Source organism: Camelus bactrianus, chromosome 6 (assembly GCF_048773025.1).
Source record: "Camelus bactrianus isolate YW-2024 breed Bactrian camel chromosome 6, ASM4877302v1, whole genome shotgun sequence".
NCBI classification, from domain to species: Eukaryota; Metazoa; Chordata; class Mammalia; order Artiodactyla; family Camelidae; genus Camelus; species Camelus bactrianus.
In genome coordinates this window covers 94,396,784-94,416,242 of record NC_133544.1, presented here as the reverse complement: position 1 = coordinate 94,416,242, position 19,459 = coordinate 94,396,784, and the positions used below count along the sequence as shown (strand labels likewise).

Sequence of the window (19,459 nt, the reverse complement as noted above, 5' to 3'; positions counted from 1 at the left end):
CCGCCTCTATCACTTGGCACCACCCAAGCTCACTGCCCTCACTGTCATTTTGAATATCTATATTCATATCTTATCTCCTTAACTGTAAGTTATGCTCCGCGCAGACAGAACTGGTTTCTTACACACATCTAGTTCCCTGACAAGATCTAATTGAGCGATAAAAGCAGCTAACCATTTTCTCATCCAAAACAGAGGAAGAACCACCAAATTTTCTAAAATTTGGTAAGATTCTACTTCCCGTGATTGTTTTCCCTGTGGAAACCAGTATAGGTGAAATGACTAATGCAGAAATATATTTGGAGTAAATATTAATGAAAATAGAAATACTCAGTTCAGTAAGACCATTAGAAAGATGTCCCAAATAATCATTATAGGAGAACTGATCCAATGACTTCATGAGCATGCCTTTCATTCTCAAATAAATCCGTTCTACTTTCTTTGTAAGCCAAAGCTGGGAAAAAGCATTTCCATTCTTAGTGTATCCTAATCTTAATTGTACCAAATTATCAAGCAATTTTACTGCCTGGGAAACTAAAAGGATGCAACTAGTACACAGTGTGTATTTAAAAAAAATTTTTCAAACAGATAAAAGACGTTTTCATCCACATTCAAAGTTCTAACTAAATAAAACTACAACTCTCTTAGCTAATCCAGGGAGAAGGGGGAGGAGGAGGGGGAGGAGGGGGAGGAAGAGGCAGCTTTTCCCCCCCTTACCTATGCCCAGAACAGAGATCTGCTTCCACAGGCCTTGACTAGAGGCTTATTGGTGGGAGGAGATGGTGCCTACCCACAGCTGGTTTTTAAATTAAAATATCCTTAACTGTTGTTATTTCTGAACAGTAGGCTTATAAAGGATGTTTATTTTCCTTTGTGCTCTTTTGAATTGTCCCTAAGTTCTAGAATACACATAAAAATATTTTTCCTTCTTTGATCAAAACATATACACACAAACACCTCTTTAAAAGGAAGACTGCCTAGATACAACACCTCCTCAACATTCACAGCTTTGGCAACTGCCATTTTCACTATCCGAAAAGTCTGGCCCTGAAATGCATTACTTCAGTATTTTGCAGCTTCATGAATATGAATCTCACCTCAGAGCTCATAGGTAGAAGTGAGTCCCATGGCCAGGGGACAGTCCCCTAGGCACTCAGCACCCACATCTCAGCCCAGCTTTATTCTCTATGTACCTTCATGTCTCTCATGAAGGATCTGAAGAAACTGCTTGATCTTTCCATTTGTACTTTACTGTGCTTCATGAGGGAATAAAATATATTTATGCACCATGGTTTTTGAAACACCTAACATTGTTGAAGGTTTCAGGACATACATTTTACAAGCGTCAGTCTCCCACAGTATATGAACAGTTAAACAGCATCCCTGTGGAGGACAGGGAGTAACACTGGTTTGTTGAAGCTGCTAGATGAGTTAATGCACTACATAAATTTAACAAAGCAGTAAGTGAAAAGTATTCATACACAATCCACATCTTGTTTCACTCCCCCAAAACAAATATATAAAGGTGATACAATACGTCAAAAAAAAAAAAACAACAAAACTCGAATATGAAAGAGATGAAAAGATAGCCCCAGGTCCACTGCTTTCCTACTCCCCGCTGAGGTCATCACTGTGAGCAGAAGGCGTACGCTGCTGAAGAATTTTAATGCACATATTTTTCACCCTTATACAAATGGTAGAATTCATGGAGTAATCCTATTCATATTCCATGGATAGTGTTTTTTACTCTACAGTATTTTATACCTACCTTTCTGTGGCCTAGCTGTTGATCAGTTTTATTTTTCTTAAATTCCACAAGATACTAAACCAGTGAGCTACTGGTGGACACTGTTTCCATGAATATCTTTTACATACGTTACTGTCCACATTCACAAGGGAAACAACTATGTCTAAAAAAACACCTGTTAAAAATGGTGATCACCACCCCTCTGAAAACAACTGTGCCAACTCATACTCCTTCCATCAGTATGAGCGCGCCCACTTCCCAGAACCGTCACTAACAATGGATTCATCTACATCGTTTTGACCAATTTTGCTTCACTTACACTTTCTTGAATAAGTGAGACTCAGTATTTTCTTCAGATGTAAATTGACCACGTGCATTTCTCCTCCTTATTCATGTATTTGCCCAACTACTTTTTTTCATATATACATTACAAATATTTGTTTCAAGTTTATCATCTTTTTCTACTTTTGTTTATGGCATTGTTTACTATTATGCAGTTAAATCTATGCATTTCTGGCCTTGGTGATATACTTAGAAGGATCTCTCCCCGACAACAAGATCAAAAAGATGTTTTCCTATAATGTCCCTGTGGTTTTATTTTTCACACTAAATCCTGAAACCTCTCATTACTTTGGGAAGATATGAGTTAGGGATGAAATTCATGTCTCCCACATAAATTGTCATTTACAGTAATACCATTTATTGACTACTTTCTTCTATCCTCCACTGATTTGAAATTCTTCCTTTGCCATATAACACATCCCCACCTACACATTCCTGCCCAGCACCTGCTGCATTAGTACTTCTAGGCCATGACTTGCTTCATCACTGCCCTGCTCCATTATTTTTAAAACTTTTTTAGTCTCTCTTAAGAGTATCTGTGTATGGAAGAAATGCTTAAGTAATTAGAGTAAGTTTAGGGAGTAATTTTGGGGAAAACTGACATCTCTGTCATGTTGGGTCTTCTCACCCAAGAACATGCCATGGCTCTGTCTGTCCTGTAATGCTTTATAATTTGTTCATCGGGGTCTTGCATAGTTCTCATTAACTTTATTAAGTACTCTGAGCTTTCACTGCAACTGCGAATAGGACCCTTTGCTATATACAGGAAAGCAATTGTTTTGCCTATTAATTTTCTATTTGGCCATCTGACTAAACTTTACTTTTTAGCTCCATGTTAACTTATTTACCAAATTAGTATCTGCATTTAATTTTTAACTGAAGGCTGGAAAGGCAGACCTCCCGCTCAGTCCTGCTCTCCAGAGACGGCTACCGGGACACGCTCCTCCCCCACGTCCAGCTGATCCTCTTGAAACGTTCTAGGTGTGTCGATACCTTGGTCTTCCCTCTTCGTTATTTATTCTTGGTTCTCTTCCTCATCGTCCCTCACTCAGACTCCTGACTGTAATGGAAAGTCATTAGTGCTCCACTGGTGTTACAACATGGATAATCCATGCCTATTCCTGTAATAACAGCACTTTTTTTCTTCTAATATTAGGAAGTATGATTTTGGGGGAGAAGAAAAATTAAAGTGCCCAAATATAGATTTTGATAAAATTCCAAATCCATTACTGATTAAGTCAGTCTTGCATTATTGGAATACATCCTCCTTGGTCTCCATTGCTTTAGTACAGTACTAAATTCTATTTGCTAGCATTTTACCTAGGATTCTTTGATTTACATAGTATTAGTAAGAATAAGCGACATTTTCTTTTCTTTTTGATGGTATCAGTTAGGTTTTTAGACCTGGGGTTATTTTAACCTGTCTTACTATGCATCCTTTCAAAGTTAAATAATTTCAGATGCCAGTGGTCTTTCTCACCATCACCTTTCCTTTTTAAATGAAAGCTAACCTTAACAATTAAAGATCCAAAAAAGCACACAAGAAATTTTTGCCAAGTAGACTTATAAGCATGTAAAAGCAAAACACTTATCAGTTAATCACACATCTCCATCCCCATTTAGTAAAGAAATGGGCATCAGTCAACTAAAATTCATCACACTCTGCACTGTCCAAGAAAAAATCAGAGCTCTTAATTGATATTAGTGGTAAACAAAAAGAGAATGCAACACTACCAGACCCTATCATACACTTTTTAAAGCGGACAGTAAGCTCTTCAACAAAATAAAAATCAAGTCTGACAGTCCACAGGAAAGCCAGCTGAGATACAGGAGACGCGTTTCCAGCCAAACCTAAACACCTCAGGGTGGTCTGGGCCCCCTGACACGAATACCAGTCACATCAGATGCCAAGAAGAACACTACTTGGGATGTGAGGCGAATGCCATCTACCACTGTCCTGTTTGTAGCCCCAGTCAGCCACCTCGGGAAGCTGTCAGACACGCTCCTTGGTGGCCTCAAGAAAGGAAAGTCTCCCATGAGAGCACTCAGGGATAAGCGTAAGTGAAATGCTACGGAAGGCAGTAAGAACCATGTATAGGACCAACCTGGGATGGGGGTGGGGGACTCAACACAGAAGGAAGGAAGGAAGGAAAGAATCCTGAACAAGTGAGTGTCTCTGGGTCTTCCAACCAAAAACCATCTGGACTAACTGGATTTTGTTAAACATGAGGAAATAGTTTTCAAATACATGCATATATATATAATATATATGTTATTGTATTTATATACAAAGGGACATTATTTTTTGTAGTAACATCAGTATTACTGTTCTTACCAAAATTATCCCATGAAGTCATAATTTAATTTAGACTATATAGTGGGAAGCTAATTGCTGAAAATATTTACTTTCACAGATTTCCCCTCTCAATGACCAAATGTTTGTTTCATGATTTAGTTAGCCTATACTCATGTGCCATAAATATATAGGGAAAGTGGTGACATTTGCTATCAAGTACACTGTGATATTTTCTTAATCTCAGATAGGCCAAAAAAGAGCTTTGGAGACACATACTGTAGCCACGTATTTTAGGAGGAAGTGGAGTGGATGGGGGCTTCCTTAAATTTCTTCTGTACTTCTGCTCAAAAGAGACAATCAACACTGTTGGATAGGTGGGGAGCACACTAAAAGCATCTACAAAGTATATTCAGGTACATTTTGCAGGGTAACTTGATTCCAGAGCAGCGCTGTCCAATAGGACCTTGTGCAGCAATGGAAACGCCCTGCGTCTGTGCTGATAGGTACAGCAGCCACTAACTGCATGTGGTTACCGAGCACTCTAAAATGGCTAGTGTAACTGAGCAACCCAATTTTAAATTTTAATAGGCACGTGTGACTCGCAGTTGCCATACTGGACAGTGCAGTTTTAGATCAATAGAATCTTCTATTTTCTAAGAAAATATTATATTATATGTTTATTAATCATTATGACAAAACTTCCTAAAACAGTTGAAGAGGAAAACAAAATTACTTTTAGTGGACAAGCAATTCAAGGTAGGAATTCTGTTATCTGCCTTCAGTGCAGAGGTGCTTAATGAGAATGCACACTAGATACTCAATCTTTTTTCTATCATAGTTTCTTTTCATGAATGAAGAGAAAACATAGTCATTTTAGTGGTTGGTCAAGGGCAGGTCTTTTCCCTTGACTAAGCAGTTAATACTCAAGGGAAAACATTTGTTCAAAAATATCTCAACGTAAATGTGAATTTTAATAATCTTGCAATTAAAAGCAAGGCCTCAGGCTTAACCAACAGCTATATCATCACTAGAGTTCTCAAATTATTAGTTATACAACACATTAAATGTCACTGCAATTTAGCAAAGTTTTATAAGTATTCTTTCTTTCTCTTGGCTTCTACTGGAATATCCAGAGAATAAATTGTTTCATTAGATCAGAAAAAATTTTACTATAGACTTTCAAGTTTAAAATTAGCATCTAAAAAGAGGAGAAAGGTGAGAAATGTTTAGTTTGACCTAAAATCTCTGGCAGGCATTCTTGCTAAATTGAATTTTTTTTGCTAGAAAGCAACATTCAAGTTTCACTTTTGTTAAGTTATAACACAAATTCATCAGAACAGTTAACAACACAGCACATGTAGATGGAGCTTAGAAATCTGTCTAGCGACTCAAGGGGGAAAACGAATTCTAGACCGTTAAAGTATCTTTACCTCGTAAAGAACAAACTGGTCCATTTTTTTGATTCTTGGAGCGCTTACTTCTGAACTGACTTGGAATATCTAATGAAAGAAAGGTCTTAAAAAGAAAGGAAAATAGAGGACTGTCAAAAGTTTATAACTACACTCCAAATACATCAGTTTTTGAAATTATTTTTTAACATTTATCTCTTTACTGCCTTCATTTTCAAAGGAAACATTACAGTTATTATTTTAATACACTATCATGCATCCAGATGTAAAATAGGAATGGATCAAACTTTCTACATTCTGTCCCACATAGGAGGCAGTTAACTTCATTTTGGAGAATGCCTCCGAATATTGCCGTGACGACTGTAGATGCTCCATTTCTAAAGAAAATCACCACACAGGAAACTCAGTAAAAAAACTAAGTATGTCTATGAGCTCCCTTTGGGGGGACATATACATCATACATACTCATTTAAATTTTAAAAATACAAAACTTTCAAAGCTCTAATAGATGGAAACGAAATAAAAGGCTTAAGCCACTGACGGGCCTCCCCCCAGCCCTCTTTCAGTCTCACCACTTTCTCCACAAGCAACACTGAACGCTTGCGGTTACTAACAAGCAGATCAGGGCAGGTGGGCCCCTTTCTTTCCAAGCGTACCCCTCAGGAAAGAGGGAGCTGTACACTGGAGCCTTTGCAAAGCCTCCTATTACTCAGGGAGCTCTCTCGCTTTACTCTGAACAACAACTTCCATCTAAGATGGTTTTAGATTTTTGAGATGGTTGTATTTAGGGGAAAAAAGGTAAACAAATTTAATACATATTTAGTAATTACTGATGGAGGTATCACTTCACAGTTGGAGTGCCGGGTGTTACTGTCAACAAGCCTTTTAAAAAGCTCACTTAAAACACTATTATAATTCCACCATTATCCCCATTTCTCAGACCAGGAAGCTGAGGTTCAAGGTTAAGTAACTTGGTCCAAGTTCACACAGCTGGTCTGACATGAGCACCTGCTCCTAACACTGCACTCCTTCTCTGAACTGAACCGGTATTAATGGATACTGAGGATGCTTCATTTGCGTGCTTCGTTAACAGGAATGCAGCAGACACATACCCTCACCTAGTGCACTCACACACGTGACGGCACTTCTGCAGTTACTTAGGCCTGTGAATTGCTCTTTTTTCTTAACAGCAATTTGAGGTGGTTTCTGTCACTTACAGTCAGTAACACTTCCAGTACACTGAACTGTACTGTGAGTTGCTCCAAGTTAAACCTACTGCAGAGACAGACAAAACCTACCCAAGCAATTCTCTTCTTTTTAAAGTTTGCTTCCTTTTCTAAGAAAGGGCTTCCTTCCTTACTGGCAGAAAAAATATACTGTAGCTTTTTTCTTTAAAGTTGTTCATAAGAATAAAATATATATATAATATATATTAAGTTGTTCATAAGATATATGTCTTTAGTCAATTAAAAAGGGAAGATACATTAGGAACTTTAGGATATAGTGGCTATTTCAGGTTTTAGATCTAATGGCTGTCATAAACCAAGGATACATTTTTTAAAAAACTACTGAAAATAAAGGGCCTGTGACTGATCCATTCATACTGATGTTCACATACACGGCTGCCTTTAATTAAAACAGAAACTGCCTTACTACAAACAATACATTTAAACTCCGTGTACTTCTTCCTTTAGAATTTCTTCCTCTGAAAAAAAGATATTAATCAAGTCTTGGCCATCTGACGTGTATGACATTAAGTTTAGGTATACAATGACTAAAAACAAGATTTGCAACTGATTTCAAAATCGCTGCTCCATTTCTTATACTGCACACCAAGAGTGTTTCCATACTGACTACTTGGACAGGCTGTTATGCTGCGAAGGTCCTTTTTATTGGCACTAATGATTTTCTACATATTAAAAAACCCATCTGCCATTTATGTCTACCACCCCCACACCCACCTTCAGTAGGGCTGGGTGTGTTTATACAAGTAAATAAATACTGTACAGGAAATCTGTTTTTGTAGTTTTAGCAAATACAATTCTGATCCTGAAATGTATCCAGTGAATTTAAGAAAATATAAGGAAACCTGAATTTTGAATATCTGACATTAATTTATGTTCCTAACTCACTAAAGGAATGTACAACTACTATTCTTGAAAATATTATAGAGTTAATACTGAAAACTCATTAGTTACTGAAGGAACACCTTGTGAGTGTCACACACTCACTCCATCAGGGCACCTGGGTGTCAAATAATGAAGACCTCCCCCCCCTTCACACGGACTGTCTGTGATAGAACCCAGCCTAATCTCCCCTGGGCAGGAGCGCACCAGCATCAGATACAGAGCGGAAGTTTTCACTGACTGCCGTGTGTAACTTGGTGCTGGCAGCAAGGACAGTGCCCCCAGGTCACAGGCCCTTTCCCTTCTGTACTGGAGTCTAATGCGAATCTCAGCCACAGGACCTGGAGGGCCAAGCATTTGAAGAAGTAGGCAGTTCTTAGTGCCCGCTGACAAGGTCAGGGTCGCTGTGAGATTGCTCTGTGATTAAAAAGCCCCATCTCACACGAAATCTGATTTGTGGACGGCCAGGCAGTTAATACTGCAGCCACCCCTGTATATTACTTACTCTTTTCGCTCTTTCTTTGGGGAGTCTGTCTTACACACTCCTTTCTGCACAGGTCAATATAAAACTTCAAAAAAAAAAAAATCTGAGCAATAGGAGACTACAATTAACCAAAATCCAAGCTGAAATACAAGTCAACTATCCCTTCCTCAAGCAAAACAAACATTCTGAACTCCATGTACATTTCGGGGCCTTAGTACCTGGGAAAGCTAACTAAAAGGTCTGTTTTATTCATATTGAGAGGCAAGTAAGAATTCTGAAAACGTACAAATGCCTCAATTTGATTAAAAAACAGACATATTCTAGGAAAATTAAAGTCCAAAATGAAGCTTTAGGAAAATTCACATTGAAAATATTGTAAGCTTTCGTTATCAGTGAACAAATTATTTCAGTATATGAAAATTAAGTTGCCTACATATTATTCAGTACATTTAGAGGAAAATTTTTAAGTACATAAATTGTAAATAAGTTAAAATAATTTATAGTAAATAACAATCCTAGCTACACCAAGATGGAAATAATTACAAGATGCCTCTGGTCTAGAAGCAGGAGGCATGTGCTAGTCCACTTGGTCACAAAGTTCAAGTGCACAAAAGTTTCAGCAGAGGTCCAGGAACACTCTCCGCTGTCCATTACAAATGTAATAAACAATAACAGCAATAGGAATGTCTGAAGTCTTCCTAGAAAGCAAAAGGAAGCCAAATCTCACATGCAACGTTTGTTACTTGCAGACAGAGCAGAATTCTACTGCAGAACTGCTGAGCGGGAAATCCCATTGAAACCGCCCTGGAGTTCCAAGTGCAGGTGGTCGAGCAGGTAGCGCATGAACTCGTGGGTGTCCTGCTGCTGATGGCCCCTTGGAGCAAACGGAGACCGTCAGTCCCTGTGCGGCCCCGCGGGCCCTGCCAGTGCGGGAGGGCAGTGTGCCCGGAAGGGCTGCTGCTCAGAGCTCAGGGAGGTTCCCTGCTCCTTCCTCCTCACTTTCTCCACGTGTTATACATTAAATTCTCTTCAAGAAAGAGTTCTACAACTTTAAAACAAGTCTGAAAATACGGACTACAACCAGAATTTCCCTCAATACATATTTTCCCCCTTTTCCTTAAGTTTCTTCTGGGAATTATAAATTATGGAAATAATCTGCCTAATCAATGGAACTTAAATCAGAAGTCAATTTAGCATTTAGCATTTCATAAATGTTTCTAAACTATTTAGCAACTAAATATCAACATATGTTCAAGCATTTCTTCTAAGATTATTATGAATAAAATGCTAAAATTCACAGTCAAAAGTATTCAAAGTTAATAGTTCCTTTCGAGATCCAAGGAGGTGCTTTAAACTTTTTCAACACAACTTTTTTTTTGTAACTCAAAGGTAAGATTAGTATTTCCGGTCACATCTCAAATTCTATCACATATAAAAATGTTTTTTTCTCTTACCAAAATAACCTAGGGTCTAAGCATTTTCTAAAATGGATCATGAAAATTAGGACCTTGTAGTTACACCAATTTGCATTTTCATCAAACACACATCCATCCCTTTTTAAAACAATCTGCCACTGTGCATTAACAAGTATATGGACTTGTACTTGCATAAATAATATACATTATCCAAGTATATGTGCTTGTACAAGTAATGTACATTGTACATTAACAAGTATATATCCAACCACATCATGATTCTCTTGATTCTCTTTTCTTGTATCAAAATACATTATTTTCTAATGTTTCCTTTACCATTAGAAACATTTTTTCACCTACAGGAGATCATGGGAAACTCAGCTGTTTTATAAAGGTTTATAAAGGTAAGTTACAGGCATCTGTTTCAATTTGTGACCTTCCCCAGACAACAAAAAGCCTCTATTTCTAAGACTAGGAAGTGCTTTGATTCTGACTAAATGGAAGCTATTTTTATATAATAATAAAATAGAAATATTAAATCTCTATCAACAGTCTGAGTAGGTGATTGTTAGAAATTTTCTAATAAATCTGAGCCCGATTAATGGTAACTTAACAGTCATTTCTACCTTTCTATTTAGAGTCAAGAAATTCTATGATTCTTGCAAAATTAGTCTCACCTGAGAGGGGATTTAAATGACATCAAACATAAAAGAAGTTTCCTTCACAACAAAGACCAGGGTAATGAGAGTCAACTACATCTGATCCTCAAGGCTAGACTCTTCAGTAAGGCAACAAATTACAATCCTTTAAAGTTGTTACCCTTTAAACATTTCTCCAAACTATCAATACATCTAAACCACTGTTAGGCAATATAGCCAGATACATTGCTGTCTCACTACAGCATGCTGTTTAAAAAGAAGGAGAGAGATGTACTTTAGGTGCCAAAACCATGACTAGGAAGAACCACGACTTGCGTCACAAGGATAAAATCAGCAGAGGGTGGCAAAGGCTGCTGTCAAACACCTGCAGGGCCTCAAATCTGCTGACACCTGATTCCCCACAGGGATGACCAGCCTAGGGCAAGAGGGCACGTCCTCTAACAGCACAGCTGGCTGCCCACTCACGTGAGACTAGACAGAGAATGTGGAAAACACGGTGACTTTACAGCCACATTAGAAGGTGACCCTGATCATCGTGTTACCTCCTGGAAAGTGAATCCCAGTGGACTTCACTAGTCTTCTAAGGTCTTCAGAATCCAGAACAGTGAATACAATACCAGTTTTATACTGACTACATGTGGAATTTCTTTTAAGTTGAAGTAACAATACAGTGTATGATGATAATTATTGCTTACGAGATTTTGAAAGAATCGAGGAAAATGTGTCCAGTTTGTTTTCCAAAGGCAATAAATTATTTAGAAGGGCTTTGTTTTTATACAACAAAATGTCCTACCCTCTAGTTAAAGACATTTCTAAGGTCTACCTATTATTTATATAAACACATTTATCTAGTTGAATATATTGAACTTCTACTCTTCTTTTAAAAAGCCAACAAACACTATCCTTTATTGTTTAGAATACCACCACTTTGTTGGAAATTGTCTCAGGAACAGAGTAAGGACTAATATTAATATTTCAAATAGCCCTCATTAAATAATACTTACCTCAAATTCGGCATAATCTTCCAAACAACGTAAAATAAGGACTCTGGGCTAAAAGCAGTCTGGCTACCCTGCCATGAAGCACACAGTGTCTTTCTAAACTCTTCCACCAAAGACTTCGAAAAGAGGAAGGGATGATGGTTCCCTTAGCATTTAGTGAGAGGCTACTATTTCAATACACAATGTTCAGTTGTCTGAAATTCGTAATAAAAAATGAAGACATAAAAAGGCTGTGGTCTCTTCTGAACTAAGTCTGAGAGTTAAGTAAGAGCACCTCAAAACCCCACAAAAACAGCAGTAATTACTGACAAAACTAGTTTTTTAACGTATAGTGAACTCTGAGTTTGCCAAGTACTGTCATACTTGTAGAATAAACCAATGGGTAGGTTACAAACCAATTCAGTTAAGAATGTTCATTTTAAAAAACTTAAAATAAGGAACAGAATCTTTCTCCTTCTGTATTTTTCCTTCTTAGCCCTCACTAGGAGCACTCTTCCCAGACCTCAGTGTGTGACCATCCGCTCATCTCTGCCTCAGAGAGTTCATCGGGACTCAAGGATCAACACTCAACTCTATATCAATGACTCTCAAAGCCAAATCTGAAAGCCAGATTTTTCTCATTACCGCTTTGATTCAGGAGTTTCCCAGTTCCAACAGGAATTCTCTACTGCTTGTCCTCTTGTCTCTTGAGACACAGTGTGCACTAAACCCGCTCTCTGCATCCTCCCTGCTGTCCCTCTATATCCAATCGCCCCTTTGCTCACAGGAATACAACTTCCATTTTCTCCTTTGAATGTGTCCAACTTCTGAGAAATTTCCTTAAAGAGAAAGAGTAGCCCTTCTTGTTAAGCCCTTCCTTCTTCCTTCTAGCTAGAATGAGGACGAAATGCTGCTGCTCCAGAGTCACCCTGGACTCTGTGGATGAGAGCCTCACCCCAGGGAGGGTGCAGCAGAGAGCCAGAAGGAGCCTGATGGTCGTGTGAAATAAACCTAGATGAATAACCTCCAACTTGACATGAGAAAATAAACCACGAATGTTTAAGTCACTGTCAGTCTTGGTTTTCTGTGCACGTAGGTAAATTGATAAATGTCAACTTCAGACTCTGTCCGTCACTACAGCTGCCATACTCACAGACACCTGCTTGATGCCTCAGAGGATCTCGGTATCTTCTTTCTCAACCCCTGTCATCCAACAGGTTCGTATTTTTTACTTCCTAGTCCCTGAACCCTCTTCCTGTGTTTGAGGAGCCCCACCTGAAGAGTCTTGTTAGAGTCTGAGCCTGCCTCCCACTATGGAAGCTGAAAAGGCCAGATACTTGCTTTCTTAGCACCCCTGGCAGCCAGGACTCGGGCACATGGCCTGGGTTCTGCCTCTGTGAAGCAGGAGTTAGTGATGCAAAGAAGCTGAGACAGTGCCAAATCCTTCCTGGTGGCCAAGAGCACCATCGGGAGGGCAGGGACAGCAGTGACAGCATCCAGCCGGCACCCAACTCCAGCTGTGCAGGCAGTGGGAACTCCGCTGTGGCCCTGGGCAGGGGTCCTGATGAGACATCCTTACGCAGGCCTGGACTCCAGACCCGATTTTCTACCCATCCAGTAACGGTGAGCTCACCAACACACTTTCAGGACATTCCTTTTCTGCCGACATGGCCAGAGGCAACTTCTGCAATGTGTAACTACACCCTAAACGACGCTAATGCATCGAGTGCTACTAATTCTTCCCGAACTTCTGTGCACATGTAATTCTTCCTTGTCATTTCACCGTTTCCTCTAACCAATTACTCCAAAGCGTGAAGTCTCCTGTAACGCAGCACGTTCCAGCTCATCCACATGCTGCTACTGAAGTAAGCTCCTGGCACAGCGCTTCCAGTGAGGTCACGCCCTCCCCGCTCCCGTGCCCGGCGTGGAGGTTCCCGCCCACCCTGGCCTGCTGCACGCTCCACGCTGCACAATGTTCCAGCACGGTCTCCTATTCTCTCTCAGCCGTCAAGGCTTTCATAATATGATACATCTTTAAACCCAAACGAGAACATGGCTGCACTGAATTTGAATGCATACTGGTTTGGTTCAATTGTCAATTTTTTTCCCTTCCACTTCAAATAAAAATTGACTGTACTGCCCCTGCAAGTAATTTGGTAACTACAAATTAATTTAATTATCCAAGACCAGTTTACCTAACCCTATCAGACAAATCAGCTCACAAAGCCTAACGACACTCATGCTGGTCTACACCCAGAACTGTATTTCATATACACGTCACTTTTAGAATGTCCAAATCCACAGACTCAGCAGGTAGACAGAGTACTAAATTTATCCTGCCTATTAGTAAATACACATAAAAGAATTTCAATAATTATTAAGACTGCCAGCTAGATACTTAAATGCAATTTTTAGGAGAGGTTGTTTTTGAAATGCATGTGCCTATTAATTCGCATAATGCAATGGAAATCACCAGTAAGGGTCATTTGTTCAGCAGCTCAAAGCCAGAAAGGACACATTCTTAGACTCACTCGTTGTTGTCCCCCTGGCTCCTGGTGTGGCACGTCCGTCTGCCTGCTGTCTTCCCATTCCTTAACTCCATGGCGGGCAGTTCTTTGAAGTAACAGCAAAACTGCTCAATGTTACTATTTTAAAAAGAAGGGAAGAAAATTATTTTTTTAATGTACTAAGACTGTGAAGAAAGTACTCTGAGACCTACATACGGACTTTGAAAATGTCACCTTTCAATTTCTCATTAGAACTGTACTCAGTGCAATCTGACATTGAGTTTCTTCATTAAGTCTCCTCATTTACTCCAAGAAAACAATACAAACAGATGACTTTGCAGAAATAAAGACCTCAGAGCAAAACCTCTGTTCAAAACATCCCCTATCCCCTCTCCTCCCCGCACCCCCAACACATACACACACAATCTATAGATTGCAATCATTTCTTTTCAGGGTGTTTGCTCCCAAGCGTTCAATAATTTCCTCAAATAAAAACAAATCACGACACCAACCACGCTGTTTAAATACGCCCCACAGAGTCACCAGGAGAATTCAGCAGTGACTAGAACTTCTTCCTTGAGCAAGACTAGACAAGCCAGTACCTAGCAAAGGTCAGTACCTTTAAGGAGATTGAACTCGGCTTCTGCTCCTCATTAGCAAGGTGGCCTTGGGAAAATAATTTATTCTGGTCTTTGATGCCACATTAAAAATCTAAAATTACACAACTTTCAAAATAACTTCTTTTATGTAACAGGTCAGCCTTGTTGTCAGTTTTATTTTTACTGCTCATCTTACATTTTCAAGATCTTCTAAACCTCTGATCTTATGACCACACTTAAGAATGAATCATTGAACCAGGTTCTCTGAACAAGGTCCCTTATAGCCCAGGAGTCTGCAAGCTGTGGCCCATGGGGACAAATTTGGCCCTGGACCAGTGGGCTTTTATTTTTAAAGTGGCTTTTATATTTCTGAAGAGTTGTGTAAAAGGGAGGGGCTGCTGAAGGGAGGAGACTGGATGTGGCAAAGATTAAAAAGATGTATTTAACCTGGCCTTTTACAGAAGTTTGCAGGCCTGTGCTCAACCCTATTCAAGAAGCAACAGGAACCAAGTAATAATAACAGCTAACAGTTATTAGCTGCCAGGCACTGTTCTAAGCACTTCATACAAATTGTGTAATAGCTTCCCAACCACCCTGTGAGGTTCACTACTATCCCCCGTTCCACTGATGAGAAAAGCAAGGCACAGGGAGCTGGGGTACCTGCCCCAAGTTCCTAGACTAGAGTCAGTGGCAGAGGCAGGATCGGAACCCACAGCCCTTGCTCTTAACCATTCCACTCGAAACTGACGTCAGGTACTTAGGCTCTGGCTGTAACATTACCTGAGGGACTGAAGGACGGCATTCATGAAACACGTGTTCCCCAAATTCCGCAGGCCTGTGGCACAGATGGCAGTGGTGCTTCCCTGTAAAACGGAACAAGAGGCGGCCATCAGGAACGCCAAGAAAAGGCCAACTGTTCCAAACATCAAAGCGGAGCGAAGGGCTGAACTTGAAACTCTAGCATCAAGCCAGCTTGGAACTGATTCTTTTCTGCCCAACGAATATTTCAAATTCCCTTTCTACTCTCTGTATAAGTGTTTGGATAGGCTGTTTCTGATCCTAGAACTGTTCTAAATGGGAGTATCTTATGGAAGCTTATGAGAGAATCGGCATTACTAACTACTGTGGAGTACACACTGCAGAAACCAGGCAGGTCCTTCAAAGAAATACGTTTAGAAAAACTTAATACTTGTGTAAGATTCTATTAAAGCTACTACAAATTGGAAAAAATATAAATATATACATCTCAAGTACTTCTGTCCCCCAACTTTTAATTCTAAGCCACGGAAATAATTATTACATATTTTACTAGCAGTGGAATACCAATCTTAAAACACCACCTGGACTTCCCTCAAAGACTAAGGTTTAGTTTTCTGATTAGCTGTACAAATGCACCACGATGTCTGAATACTACACGTGGGAAGTCAATCTACCAATCCAGGCCAAAGTGTCACGTCAGCTCTTTCTTCCACGAAGTTGTAACACTTTAGCTAAGAGCGTGTCTAAACATAGCTAGCGTGACAGCACGGGGGTAGATGCAGGTTGAAATTACTGTTGTATTTAGAAGTATTTAGTGATCTTTACATTTTGTTACTCCATTCATGGCTCATACATCTGGTAACAGCTGGACACCAGAATGAGGAAGCATATTCTTTTATGGTGAAACTGTATTAATGCAGTCCTGAGAAAGAAAATGTACCCAAACTTCAGACCCCTGGAGTTTGCACTAAGGACCTTAAAAAGAAGGAAGCAAGAACTCTGGGATCCTACAGAAACGGAGTAATAAGGCGGCCGAGTAAACATGAAGAACAAACGCTTGCTAAGGCGGAGGAGCAGGGCAGCAATCCTGACAGAGGGAAGGCACTGACAGACGGACTCCCTGGGGAACTGAGTCGCATCAAGGATCATTAGTACAAGTGGCAAACATTTTGTAAAATAATCCAAGTCCAAGGCATGCAGTTACAGAAGTTTACAAGAGGCAACATTAATGTTAGAACTAATCAAACAGTGACTAAATCTCAACCAATTCTTACAGCTGAATAAATTTTACTTACATTTACTTTCAATAACTTGCTGTTTAGTGATGAGTTTTCCAAAAGTTTTCTTTTCCTATGCCTGTCAGCTGCGAAAGCTGAGCTATTAAAACACAAACAGACAGAAGATCAAAAAGGCATTAGTACAAACACACCCCACAACAAAGTAAACAATAAGCGTGGCTGTTTGAAGCATCCAGGGTATGGAGCCTGGCTGCTCAGACAGGCCAGGAAGGGACACGTTGGGCCCACTGCAGCCCACAAGGATTTCAAGTAACGAAGGAGCTACAGTTCCCCGGAAATCCCCGCTGCTCCTCTGGCAGGAGCTTCCCAGAAAAGCTGGCCAGGTAGATGTGGTTTGCAGGGCAGTCCCTCGCCGCCACCACTCTCTCTATCTAAATGATGGTGAAGCTTCCAACAGGAGCACAGGCCTTCCTTGTAACAAAAGGACAGCCCTGGTCTGACACGATTATTCTGAGAGTTAACACTAAGTCTCAGACACTATGCTACTTCTTTCTTAAGTTTAATAAAAGGATCATGTTTTATTCATATGTTGTAATAGATGATGATATAACTGAGTTTGCAGAATGATAAATAAGTCATAGGCATATAGGCATATATAAATTCATTTGATTCAGCTATGGTACAAAGCATATTCTAAAAGAAATCCTAATTAGCACATAAGTCCTGAATTTAAATTATTTAAATTTTTCTTGATGAAAGAGATATTGTTTGAAATTTACCAGAAAGTGATTCCTATCTTCAAAGCATCACTTTCAAATTATTATGTATTAGGAGAACTGATCTAAAGGAAGTAAAAACTACTATTAAACACCACACACTTTTAAGTCTACCAACTCCTTCCTGTATTCCAAAAGTACCAGGCTAATCCAGAGTAAATACATAATTATTTTTCTTTCCAGAATTTCCACAGGAACTATAATGTCTTTGGAGCATCAGATATTAGTGACAGTCAGTTGCTTCAAATCTAAAAATGTTCTTAGGAAACAAGTCTTCAGAACTGTGTGTGTGTCCCTCAGTGCCCTGGTGACTACAAGACAAGAAAAGATCAACCCCATGGACTGTGATGCTAACTTACTTGTTCACAAATCCTGTCAGTAAAGAAGCTGAGTCACAAGCATTGTGTATATGCTACTTAGTGACAATGCCTGATAGTTGACTTTTAGTTTCAACTTATATAAATAAAGCATTTAGCTTTTCAAAATGTAAGTTATTAAATTTTACCATCAGTGATTCTCAAAAGGGCAGAATCCTTTAGATCCAAGCTGTTTAATCCGGTAGCCACGCACTACATCTACATGCGGCTACATCAACCTAATTAAACTTAAGTAAAATTTAAAACTCAGTTCCTCGTCACACTAGCAATTTTTCAGGTGCTCAACAGTCACGTGTGTCTCGCGGCCACCTGACTGGACAGCGCTGATCACAGAATGTTTCTGTCGCACAGCGCTGCTCTCGAGCGCGTGCCCCATGGTCTGAAATTAAACACGACTGTAAGCACAGCTCTAACTTGTAGAGGTCATTATAGATTCCAGCCTGCATTTGAGAAACAAAAGCAAACCTAGGTGATGTTCCTCAACATACGAAAAGGACTACAAGGTAGATTTTTTCCAGTGGGGCCAAGTAGAAGTGTAGACAAGGCGATCGGAGACATCTTTTCCCTGGTGACGTGGTCAATGGCAATAAAAGATCGGATAACTGCATAAATTCAAGCAGGTTCCCAAATGTCCTGTTTCTGTTTGACTTAGTTCTGAGGAAGTTATCTGGCATTGAGATGGCAGCCTCTTCTTAGAGAAAATTCTAAGCGGCAGGAAAAAATAACCTGGTAGCTACCCACTTCTCTAACAAAGAATCAGGTTAGTGAGATCTTTACAACAACATCACCACATCAGAGAGTGATGTTACATAAATTACTGCAGGAGTCTCCTACTTTGCAGTTAACTGTGACAATCTGAGACAAAATTCAGTATGTTGCATCTATGCATCTGTACCTGTGACTCATTCCAGACAGGGCTCCGGCTGCTTTGTTCAAATTAAAAGAAGGGAGGAGGCTCTTTGAAAAAGAGAGGAGACACAAGATGATAAGCCAAAAAGTACTTAAACCCAAAGTGTTCTAACTGGTTGAGACTTTTAAAGAATCAACTCTTCTTTCTTTATCAGCTTATAACCTATCTGGTGGAGACACGTGAGAGACTTTGGCTAACCAAAGCTGGACAGTGTTTCACACAAAGAGCTTGGGTTATTCCCCCTCAGTATGCAATTTCAAAATACTCTATCAGCTTTGCATGTAAGTTTGCTAAGGGACCTCACTTCTGGCGTGATCTCACAATAGTGTCCAAATACATTAGATGGCACCTGACAATTAGGAGTGAATTACACAAATTCCACCTGAGTCAGCAATCACTCTGGGCCATGCTTTTATCCACTGCAGCTTCAAAGACCACGGCTACTGGGGCTTCTGTTACTGCTTGAATTTCGGGTCCAGTGGGTTTTATGTGACTAACCGATTTAGCCATAGGAAAACAAAACAAAACAAAACAAAACAAAAAAACTATTCACATAGGTACTTTAACTTCCTTATGATGACAAAGCATTTCACAGCTTCCTGTACTTTCAAGTGATACATACCGTCCCTACCAAAACAGGGAAAGAAACTAGGATCCTGTGCTGTAACACTGATGCAAAGTGAAGAACAATTTAATTCATCCTAATTTCCCTTAAAAATGATAAATTTCAGAGCGTCTAAGACCTCATAATACATTTCATAAGGCTTTTCCAATAACAAAGCAAACTCTATAATGATTATTTTGTTTTCTGCCCGTCCCGTGCACTCCCAAAATTCCC

At 39.6% G+C, this 19,459-nt stretch overlaps 1 protein-coding gene across 6 annotated transcripts in view; it reads right to left on the bottom strand.

Moving 5' to 3' along the window:
• The window catches only part of LOC105068527 (ubiquitin carboxyl-terminal hydrolase 3), a 207,438-nt gene that overhangs the window by 136,825 nt on the left and 51,154 nt on the right, over window positions 1-19,459 (bottom strand). For 5 of the 6 annotated variants that reach the window (XM_074366388.1, XM_074366389.1, XM_074366387.1 and 2 more), the window contains exons 9-11: window positions 16,616-16,697; window positions 15,342-15,424; window positions 13,987-14,100 (exon numbers count right to left, since the gene is read on the bottom strand). In XM_074366388.1, coding sequence (XP_074222489.1) covers window positions 13,987-14,100; window positions 15,342-15,424; window positions 16,616-16,697 — 279 coding nt within the window. Of the gene's footprint in view, window positions 1-5,866; window positions 5,898-13,986; window positions 14,101-15,341; window positions 15,425-16,615; window positions 16,698-19,459 lie in introns of those variants that run through there. The other variant, XM_074366390.1, reaches the window with a different exon arrangement.